This window comes from Condylura cristata, unplaced genomic scaffold, assembly GCF_000260355.1.
Source record: "Condylura cristata isolate star-nosed mole 26May11 unplaced genomic scaffold, ConCri1.0 scaffold00006, whole genome shotgun sequence".
NCBI lineage: Eukaryota > Metazoa > Chordata > Mammalia > Eulipotyphla > Talpidae > Condylura > Condylura cristata.
Genome location: NW_004567107.1, coordinates 53664607 through 53676138, shown reverse-complemented (window position 1 = coordinate 53676138; position 11532 = coordinate 53664607). Strand labels below are relative to the sequence as shown.

At 44.8% G+C, this 11532-nt stretch overlaps 1 protein-coding gene across 1 annotated transcript in view; it reads right to left on the bottom strand.

The window, feature by feature from the left end:
- Positions 1-2112: 2112 nt before the first annotated feature.
- ACER2 (alkaline ceramidase 2) overlaps positions 2113-11532 on the bottom strand; it is a 36067-nt gene continuing 26647 nt past the window's right edge. The window contains exons 5-6 of the mRNA XM_004677686.2: positions 10018-10155; positions 2113-6310 (exon numbers count right to left, since the gene is read on the bottom strand). Coding sequence (XP_004677743.1) covers positions 6124-6310; positions 10018-10155 — 325 coding nt within the window. The 3' untranslated portion in view covers positions 2113-6123. The remainder of the gene's footprint in view (positions 6311-10017; positions 10156-11532) is intronic.

Sequence of the window (11532 nt, the reverse complement as noted above, 5' to 3'; positions counted from 1 at the left end):
ATGTGTTACCACAGCCACAAAAAACTCCCGCCAAATCTGAAAGAGTGCACATCCAAGAATTCAGCAGACACCAGGTAGAAGCGGTGAAGTCTGATATATCCTGCCTCCATCAGGAAACAAGTACGGATCCATAAGTGACCCCACCTCTGAGCCTCAGTAAGTCATATGTTCCTATGTTTGATCCCTAGCACCCAATGTAATGGTCAGAGGAGTTTATGAGGGTGGGTCCCCATGCAAAAGGATGTTGGAAGAATCCAGGGAAACATACGTGGACCCAGACGAGGTTTGCATACTTTCTGGGAGTCTGCGGGCAATTGGGGCGTGTCCAGGATGATGAGCAATTGCCAAGAGCGTCTGTGTGCCATTGGTAGCAATACCGTATAAGGCCACACGGTGGCGATGTTACCCCACGAATCTCTCCAGGTTCCGCCCACCCAGCGGCTTCGACTCTTTGTTCACTGGCTAACGTCCCTCTCTCGCAAAAGTCACCGTCGCCACTATGCTTTTTCTCTCTTAATACTCTCGATCTTGCCTTCAGCCATTTTCCCTTTATCTTAACTCTGTTGACAAGTGTTTTCTGTGACGTTTTTTAAATGGTAAGTTCTCTGCTCTCAATTATGAACGTAACTGAAAGCAAATGTCTTGTTTTCGTGGGAAATGAAAAATAAACCAACAAAACCCCGTTAAAACGGATGTTCCCTTTTCGCGGTTAATGCCCAGAGAGATGACTTCCCAGGTAAACTGGATGTGACCGCTTGCCTCAGGCAAAGATAGCTTTAACCTAAGGGAGGGGCTCCCAGCCCTGTAGATGGAGTAGGAAGGAGAACAAGGGAAGAAAAAAGCCAAACGCTGAAACACCCTATTTTACAGTATCTTTACTATGTAAAATTTCAGCAATACGAAGGTAGCATAGTGTGGCAGCTGCACCCAGGCTCTGAGGTAAGATGTGTCTGAGGCCCAAGGCAGGACAGAGACTGAGGAAGAGCTGGCTCCCTGCAGGATGCACACTACCTACAGGGCCCTGCCCAGCACTTGAACCTGCCTGCTCTGGCCTCTCATAAAGTAAAATCCTTACAAGAGAAGAGGACTCCACGCTGGTCTTTAAAAAAAAAAAACAAGATTTATTTATACAAACAAGGACTGTAGTACAGGCCAGGGGTGCAGGGGGTGAGAGGATTCACCAGAGACAGAGTGGGGAGCAGAACTGACCTACTGAAATACACTGCTGAGGAGAGCAGCAGGTGAGACAGGAGAAGTCTGCTGTGCCTTGTGGGTCACCTCCTTGGCCCAGGATGGAACTCCTGCTGCATTGGCTGTGGACTGCTTCACAGTGTTGTGCTTTAACACATTTTTGCATCACCAGGGAGGGCCCCACACTGTCTTTGAAGGCAATGGAGAAAGCAGAGCTGTTGAGATAACCATTTTCAGCACCAGGAAGAATCAAATCCTGCCAGCATCCTGTCATGCAGGAACTCTACCAGGGTGGCTTCCAGGACATTTAAATATCCAGAGAAGTATACGGGTGGGGCATTTGCCCAGGAGACAACCCACTACTTACATGGGATCGTCAGAGCTGTGGCCTTCTCCGCCCACACCTCCCAACCCCCTCAGGAATCTCTAAAACACACTGTATTGCAGAGATAATGCTTGCCCGGTCTTGCTTCTCTGCTGATCATATTCTTTTATATATGATGATCTATTAGTCCTTTAGTCAAACTAAGACAAATCAATAGACACAGCTCCTTCCTACTAAAGTTCTTTACTATTTCAAAATGCTATCTGATCTCCCATCCTGTGACTGAGTGAAATCCAGTATAGGGAAATCTATATTTGAAATCTTATATCCATAAGGCATGATGACAGGCATTCTAATAAAAATAAACTGCCTTTAGGCCCTTTATCCTGGAAATATTTAGGTGTATTGATTTTACAGGTGAGAAAAAAACAGAAAATAAACTATACTAATTTTAAGTATATTCATTAACAGTGATCTACAAATTCATTAATAAATAAATTTAGGCCAATGTGCTTCACTCTTGAGTCTGTGAAAGGCATTTTTCACTCCAGATATTTCGTTTCAGAAATAAATCCAGACATAAACAGTCATTTACAGAAAATGCCACTTATGGCTTTAATATCAAACACAGTCAGTTCACAAAGAGTATAAAGTGCAAAAGCTCCATTTCAAAATGTCTTAAATCACTCCCAAAACAACGGAAATTAAATGCTACTACAATCACCCTTATATGAAACCCCTATATAATGTAGAAGGCATAAAACACAGCATATATCTGGAAATACTATGTTTTCTCTGATTACATATTGTGGTTATAAAATAGCCTTAAATCTGGTTTAACATATAAAGGAAGATAGAATTCAAATAGTCCCTTGGAGTAGAGGCCATTTTTTTAAAGTCTGTAGGAAAATGACATCTACAAAGTCCTCGCTGGCCAGAGTCTTCTCCTTGGCCAGCTGGAATGTCAGCGCCCAGCGAAGAGCTGGCTAGGAAAGGTTCTGAGTTCATTTGGGGGGAAGGGGCCTTGGTTGGGCAAGCCCCTGCCCTCACCTGTCCCCAGAGATGGTTCCATGTCAGCCCTGAGGGAACAAGAGCCAGGAAAGGCTCAGATCTCAGTCCTGCAGCTCCGCCAGAGGAAGCATGGAGAATTGGAGAGAGACGCTTTTATATACCTGAGAAATCCAATAAACAGAACAGGTGGCAGTATATTCACAAAGCCTGTATTGGACAAACTCAAGTTTTGTCCCCCAAGAAAACATCTTTGACTTTTGATAATTTGTGTTTTAGGCAGTCTTCAGAGGGACTGGCTCAGAGTTGCCCCAAAATGTAATCCATCCCAAAGAATCCAGTATCCCCTCCCCCAAACATGCAATGTGTTTACTGGAGAGCTTGCATTATAATAATTCCTTCTAAAAATCAATAATCAAGAAAACACTATAAAACCGGAATCACTGACATAAATAATCGCTTGATAGCATTAATGTTTTTCAATATCTTAAATCCAGTTCCCGCTGGGTATGGTGACTGGGATATTCTAACCAGGTAAAAAATCTCATAACCAGGTAACCACCATCATCTAACTCCAACATGTCAAATCTCTACTTCTTTGCCTTTTGGGAAGATGGAGGTGGGGAGAAAGGGAGGGAAGAGTGATGATTGCACATGAATTAATGGAACAAACTCCTCTTCTTTTTTTTTAATCTGAAAACATCAAAACCGATAGAGACACAAATTTAATAGCTATCTCCCATGATTGCTTGGGATTGATTGCTGCACTCCCAAGTGCAGAAGCAAGTCAAAAAGTAGAATTCAGTTCCTGATTTGTTAGAGTTCATTCACATACAGCTCAATTAAAAACTAAGACTCAGTAGTAGGTCAGAATCCAGTGATTAGCATAAACATGTAGCTAACTTGAGTGTATTCCAAAACCCACTCCTCATGAAAAATACACAACCAGCATCTGTAATCCATTCAAGCTAAATAACTGTGATCTCTATAAACTGTCATTTCTAGAAGACATCTATTTACAACCACATTAGAGAAACAAAAAGATGAGAAGGAAATACACCAAAATACTAGCAATGTTTGTCTTTGGGTCCTAGAAATACCTATTACTTTTCTCTTCTTCATTACTTTTTCTGTAGTTTCCCAAATTTCCTTAAAGAGCATGTAGTGCTAATAAAAGCATTATAAATATAAATACAAATGATGCCATAAAACTAATTTAAAATAAGATTGGTATGTTCCTGTCCTCTTGATTTACTATCCCACACTGGCAAGCTATAATGATTTCTGTTCCAAAGGCGAGCAGTGTTGTGTCTTCCCCATCTCATTAAAACCAGCCTCTAGAAGGACATCAGGTTTTTCTTACTAAAAGTTCCTTCTGACATCCTGACTCAGTGGTGTTTTTCACAGTAGAGGGTGGAAATAGCCTGTGAGTCAGGGCATTTACTTGTCCATTTCCAACAGTCACATTTATCCCCATTTCTGAAGGAGGGATACTCAAGAGACTCCCAGGAGGTTATGTCAAAGCCATGGTGGGGGGGAGGGCGGGTAGGTAATGTTCCCCACTTGCCTGACAGAAAGAGTCGGTCCTTCCTTCACTGTTGGGACAATGCCCCCATTAGAGGAACCCTCAAGACAGAAATTAAGCCTCACATACACCACCCACTTCTGCATTCTGCTTCTCATCCAAACATCCACGCTAAGCCCGCTGAGCTCAAAATATATCAAACCTCTAGCTGGGAAAATATTGATACAGCAGAAAGAATGAGACCAGAATCCATGCCTGGTAAGTCAACCTGAAGTGAGGACAGTCTGACATCCCCCTTTCAAATATTCTAGACTTGACACCCAGAAGAATTAACAGCAATTTTAAAATGTTGTTGCATGAACCACCAAAGTCTCAAAGGGGTACATTAGAGGGATCACAAATACCTAAATGAAATATTCTTAAAAGTATTTTAAACTATAGGATAGCAACAAGTATATTCATTCAAAATCATTGGAAACCACCAATTTGTTAATTTGCATTTTCACTGTCTGATCTATTATTAGGGAAGTGTTCTCTAAGTAAACCTGAAAACAAATGCAAACTAATAATTAAAAAAAAAATGCAAAGATTAGGGTCCCATAAGAATTTCTTACTGCAAGCAGTATCTGCTACTAAATAATTTTAACACCACAGAAGAATAAAGTCATAAATGTTTAACCTCTAAATGCAGTTACTTATTGGACTTTTCACCTTGGATCTGGAACAAGACTTAACAGAGTAAGAGCTCTTGGGCAGGCCAAGAGCTGCTGTCCCCAGCTCTTAGGGACGCAGGACCCCTGTCAGCTCCAGAGGAACCATCTGTCCTGCCCACTCCCACCAGGAGGTGTCGCTAAGCAGGAGATGCCTGAGTTACGATGAGTATCCCTGAGTTCATCAGCTCCCCCCTCACGCCTTAAAGACCATTTAGAGTCTTCCATTCAGCCCAGCAAAGGGGAGATTAGTTATAACCAGTGTCACAGCTGGAGTGGTGATGGCCAGCACTTGAGAAAAGCCAGTAGTTCAATGCTCACAGAAATCACAGGAGGCCCCTCATACTGTGAGGTGGCCCTCCCAGGGTAAATTCCAGAGAAAGAAGAGGGGAGATTCTTGAGGATGATTTCCAGGAGCAGAGAGTATGAGGAGGCTTTTCAATGAGGAAAAACTTCATGCTTGCTCCAAATTTTGAGCCCAGATCCACAGCACACATGGAACACGCCCCTTGGCAAACTCACAGAGCCCCAGCAGTAGAGTGGGGTTCTGGATGGGGCGCTCCCAGCATAGAGGTTTTTCTCTGTGTGTCTATAGCTGCTGGGCTGGGCTGGTGGGCAGGTGACATTTAAAAGCTGGGCTCATGTTCATGAATGGCTTAAGTGGAGTGTGTCTGCCATAGAGGCTTTTCTCACTGGTCTCGCCCTCACCTGGAAGCAAGTCTCCATCTCTGGGCAGAGGTAGCAGGGAACTGCTTCACAGACGCACGTAAGACAGGTGAGACCGAAGGGGCCAAGACCAGGCAGTGGAGAGCCTCCTCCTCAGCCACAAGCCCGGGGTGGGGTGGGGGTGTCTTCATTTGCTTGCTTTTGTTTTAGGAGAGTTTCATCCAAAGCAAAATAACAGGCCTCTACCATCAGACAGTCCTTCCGAGGGTCTTATCTGATGTAGTATCTGTCCACAGGGGTCCCCCTCCAAGAGTGAGTGGAAATGGTAGGATCTGGAGCAGACAAACTCCCCAGGAAGTGAGGCATTATGCACCACAGAATTCCCCATGGGACTGTGTCCTGTATCGTCCCAAAGGAGACACCCAACAAGCTACTGCTTCTGGGAGTGACACCGAGAAACACCAGTACCCCTCAGCCTTGCACATCCAGTTTCTGGGAAAGGGAAGGAACCTCAGCTCTCACACACAGCAGAGTCCTGGCAGTCCACACATACACTAATTAGAGCCCAAGGGAACAGCATTTTTAAAAGACAGACCCCAACCCCACCCCCCAACTCTGCAACCTCCCAACTGTGGCTGCTAGCAAAGAAAGCCCAGTGCAGGAGGGAAAAGAAGCAGAGAACCAGCTCCGCCCTGCCATCACGTGATCTTCACTGGTGATTTCTTGTTGGCGCACAGGAGGGACACGTAGGGGACCCCGATGAAGGCCCATTTCTCACTGGGCCAGAACTTGATGACGGGGCCTTGCTCGGGGATCTCAGAGGCAGCATCAAAGTAGGCAAAGCACACGCAGCCCAGGTAGGAGGCCAGGCAGATGAGGATGTGCCTGCAAAGGAACCAGAGGTGAGACCTGGCACAGGCGGACAGCCGGGGGTTGGCCTCCCTCAGCGGCACTGACCTACCTTGATGTCTGACGGAGACCCAGCCAGGGTCTAATTAGAAAGGGTGAAGCTGACCAGCAATCAAGAACAGCAGGAAAACGAGAAATCTGGAGCAACAGGCCCTGTTTTAGAAGCCTCAGAACCATTCCAGCTTCATCCAGGAACAAAGGCACAAATGCCTTTAAGGGTCTACCAAGAGCTGAGTTCTGGTTCACAGGAGAGCTGGGAAATGACCCAGAGCCTGCTCATCTTAGCCACGGCTTCCACATTAGGGATCACTTTCATCATATGATGAAATTACTTCTATGGTTTAGTAGGGGAACTCTCTATCTGTACTGTGCCTGTAAAAAGTTCTTTTTTTAAAAAAGATTTATATTTACTCATACAGAACTGGGGTACAAGCCAGAGTGCTGAGGTAGTGAGAGGCATCACCAGAGACAAAGTGGGGAGCAGAGCAGGCAGATCGACTAAATACACTGCTGAGGGGAGCAGCAGGCAAGACAGGAGAAGTCTGCCACGCCATGTGGGTCACCTCTGGGGCAGGGATCGAACTCGCACTGAAGCAGCTCTGCCAGCTTGCAGTGCTGCGTCCCAACCCACTGCACCACCAGGGAGGACCCTGTAAAAAGTTCTAATACTAATGTTTCTCAATCAAAGGATCATCTAAGGAATATGTGTGTGTGCGCACACACATGTGTGTGTTTATATGGTGATGTATACCAACATTTATATATAAATATCTTTATATCTTCAAGACCAAAATATATATATATATATATATATATATATATATGGCATGAAGATCTCTATCTTTATCTTTTATATACTTATCTTTACATCTTTTTATCTTTTATATATTTATGATTGATGTTCATTTAAGATGAAGAATTTTTTAAATATCAGAAAAGATTTTTATAAACTTCAGAGAAGGGGACTTTCTTAGAATGTTAAAACGCTTAGAACTCCTAAGGGGAAAGAGACAGAAGTCATTCTGAGGCACAGGGAGAGAAGTGCTCACCGCCACACACAGCGCAGAGGGTTATGAGGGCCGCCCGCTCGCCTCGCTGCGATGGGAGAGGCCTTCTCTGTAGTGTACACAGAGGGAGGACAAAAAAGCCATAATGGACAGGACTGACTGATGTGAAAACATGGATGTTTAAAACCAGCGTTGTACAAAAATGCCATAAATTTACTCAAGACAAATGGAAAACTGGGGGGAAATATTTGCATCATATGACAGAGTTCAGTTCCCTGTGTTGCAAAGAACCCTAAAAACATCTTTTCACAGGATGTCTGGGGTTGGCCTTAATGTATTGGTGTGGGTGTGGCAGTGAGTGACAGTGGCATGAACATGACTGGCCCAGGCAGAGAATTAATGAAGCTAGATATCAGCTACACAGAGCTCCAGTGTCTCATTCTCTGTAGTTCTGAAAATGTTGCAAATTTACACAATAAATAGCATGTCACCATGATACAGTAATGACTGTCTGCTACATGTCAGGCACTAGGTGCCAGGCAAAATTTTGTTCTTAACAGAAACACCCCACAGAGAAGACAAAGAAAGGCAAAAGGCCTATTTCAAAAGAGGAAACATAGCCAATTTACATTTGTAAAAATGCCCAACACTCTCTCCCTGGTGGTGCAGCAAGTTAAAGCACCATGTTCATTACAAAGCTCTCAGAAGCCACTGCAGCACGAGTTCCATCCCTGCCAGGGAGGTGACCCACATGGCACAGCAGACCTCTCTTGCCTTGCCCACGCTCCCCTCAGCAGTGAACTCATCGATCTGCCTGTTCTGCTCCCCACTCTGTCTGTGATGAGTCCTCTCACCCACCACACCTCTGGTCTGTACCCCAGTTCTGTAAGCATAAATAAATAAATCTTAAAAAAAAAAAAGCCTTTAAAATGCTTTTTAAAAATGTTCTTAAAAAAGAAACAAAAATAACAGAGTACAATTTTTTCCAATCAGATTAGTAAGATTTATAAGAGTTCATAATATACAGTATATGTGAAAGTGTGAGTGAAAGGCACTGCTCTATAGACTTTAGTAAGTCTTAACTGATACAATCTCTTTGGATTTGACAAACTATATTACAATTTAACCTAAAGTAATATTCATACACGTGGGCAAATATAGCTGTTCACTGCCAATTGCTTGCTAAGTAAAACATTAGAAATAACTGAAAGATCCATTAATAGAGAGATAAGTCAAGGCATTCATATAGTAAAGCATTCACTGGAGATTAAAAAAAAATGAAGATGGGCCCTCCCTGGTGGCGCAGCAGATTAAAGCACAGCACTAAGAAGCTTAAGCCACTTCGCATGAGTTCGATCCCCGCCTGCCCGGGAGGAGATCCACATGGCGCGGCAGACCTCTCCTGACTCGCCCGCTGCTCCCCTCAGCAGTGTACTTCATTAATCTTCCTGTTCTGCTCCCCACTCTGTCTCTGGTGAATCCTCTCACCCTCCACATCTCTGGCCTGTACCCCAGTTCTGTATGAATAAATAAATCTTTAAAAAAAAATGAAGATAACATAGGTACATTGGTAAGAAATATTGTCCATGATGTACTATTTGGTTTAAATTTTAAAAGGACCAGTTTTCCCCATCTATAGAATGATGCTATTTTTGTTTCTTCAAAGTAGACTCAAGAGGAGAAGCAAGCCCTTGCTTCTGCAGCCCAACTTGCTCCCTGGTGGGGCTGGGAAGGAGAAAGGGAAAGAAACACTATGAGGAGAGACAAGCAGAGACACTTGGAAGAGACCCGTGGGGAGGCTGACAATGGCAGCCATTATTCTGATGTGGTATCTCCTTCCATCCCCGCTTTCCAGGACCCACTCCAGAACATGCCTGATACTCGCAGAGTTGAGGCACCTCCTGAGAGATAGCAAATTTCTGTATCTGGGTCTGTCAAAATGTTTCCAACTTTTTAACACTAGAATTCCACCCAGGGTACTCTCAATTTATGAGGCATATTCCAAAGCAGCTCTATCTTGCATCCTGCCATCTTTTGCAATCGGAAGTCCTACAGGACAGAGAGGGAAAAATAACTCCAGGTTTGGAGTTGAAGCAATTCCTAGGAAGAAAGCCACTCATTTCGTCCTCAGCTTTCTGAGAATAAGATACTGCAAGCTATTCCTCCACCTGCTTCGTGGCCTATCCTGAGTGTTCGAAAGTGTAGCTGTTTCAGTTCCCTATTACTGAACTCCTGGCTTTCTATTACTGGGTGGGTCATCCAGAACAATTCATGTCACTACTCTGGGTGTCTGTAAAACGAACAGGTGTGATAGTCTCCAGATGACCTGCAAAGTCCAGGTCACTCATGTCTTCAGGACCATCCCTTCCCCATATCACATCTGCCCAAGCCCTCCCCACCCTAGAGATCTAGCTACAGACTCCGTTTGCAAGCTCCTTTTTGCTTTAATAATGGAGCTAGAGGTAAGAAACCACAGACTTGAAGCGGAAACAATTCAGTTTCCTGTGCTGGCGGAGGCTGCACCCTGCAGCAGGTGATGCTTTCGACCCTCTGGCCTCTGAGACATCTGGCAGTCTGAGTGAGGAGAGGGACACTCAGTCCCTGCATCTGGCCCAGGTACAGACATCTGCCTCTCTCTGCCTCTCTGCCACTCCCCTACCCCCTCCAGGGACTTACCACACACAGTGCAGGTAGGGAAAGTGGAAGGATGACAACAGCTCACAAAAGGCTCGGTCACTGATCCAGCAGAAGAGAGCGAGGGTCCACCAGAGGCCTGAGAAGAGGCCCAGCTTAAATACACGCACGTTGTCACACCTGTATGGGGAGCCAGAGAGAAATTCACCATCAGTTCTGGGTTTTGCCTACTCTTCTGGCTACTGCTCTGCTTCTTCACATCTCTGCAACCCCTTGGCACTTGGGGCCACCACACAGTGTGTGTGTGTGCACAGTAACTCACAAAATCAAGCTGCCAGTCAGGCCTCCCCCCAGTTCCATATTCACATACCCGACAACCTTCCTACACATCCACCTGATATGTGATTTAGATCTAAGTTTCAAGTGTCCATAACTAACTCCTAATCTTCCATCCTGCCCAGAACCAGATCTTCCCCCAGCCCTTGCAGGAAACCCTCATTCCATGCTTTCTGAAGCTTAAGTCAAGAGCTTCAGAATTCTTTGTTCTCTTGTGTGGATTCATTGTTCTCTTTCTCACATGCCACAAATCCAGCCCATCAGTACCAGCTTCCAATACATCCCAAATCTGACCTTTTCCTACCACCACCGTTGGGTCCAAGACATCATCATCTCTTGCCTGAATGATACCTGAATGATGGCAATCACCTCTGTCTGCCTTTGTTCCCTCAGTCAACTCTCAACTTTCTGCTCAAAAGCTCCCACATCTGTGGAGTGGGGAATGGGATCAAAAACGGGGGGGGGGGGGGGGGGGGGGCGGGGGGGGGGGGGGGGGGGGGGGAAGGGAGGGAAATGCACGGGACTATGGTGGTGGCACAGGGGTGATTTGGTGATGGGAAACCCGTGGGGATTACAATTGAGATGAAAAAAAAAATGTGAAAAATGATGTAAAAATAAACTTTTTAATAAAAAAAAAAAAATACAACTCTTATTCCCAAAGAAAAAAAAAAAAAGCTCCCACATCTTCCCTTCAAGCGCTCCCAGGGGCCTGAAGCCCCACAGGCACTGGCTGCGCCTTGCCCTCCACCTCCTCCCCAGCCTACTCGCCTGCTCACTGCCTCTACTCATCAAACCCCAGAGGAACCCTGGCCAGCCTCAAATATCCCAGACAAGTTTCTTCACAGCTTAGCATTTGCTATTCCTCCCACCTGGAATGTTCTTTCTTAAATCTTTCATAAATCACCATGCACACATTTGCTCAAATGTCACTCAGTCCTTTCCTGACCACTATTTTTTTAAATTTATTTATGTATGCATAGAGAGCTGGGATACAGAGCAGAGGTGCAGGTGGTGAGAGGATTCACCAGAGACAGAGTGAGGAGCAGAACAGGCCGAATAACGAAGTACACTGCTGAGGGGAGCAGCGGGCAGGTCAGGAGAAATCTGCCACACCAACCAAGGTAAATTTAAAATGCTTTTTAAAAATGTTCTTAAAAAAGAAACAAAAATAACAGAGTACAATTTTTTCCAATCAGATTAGTAAGATTTATAAGAGTTCAT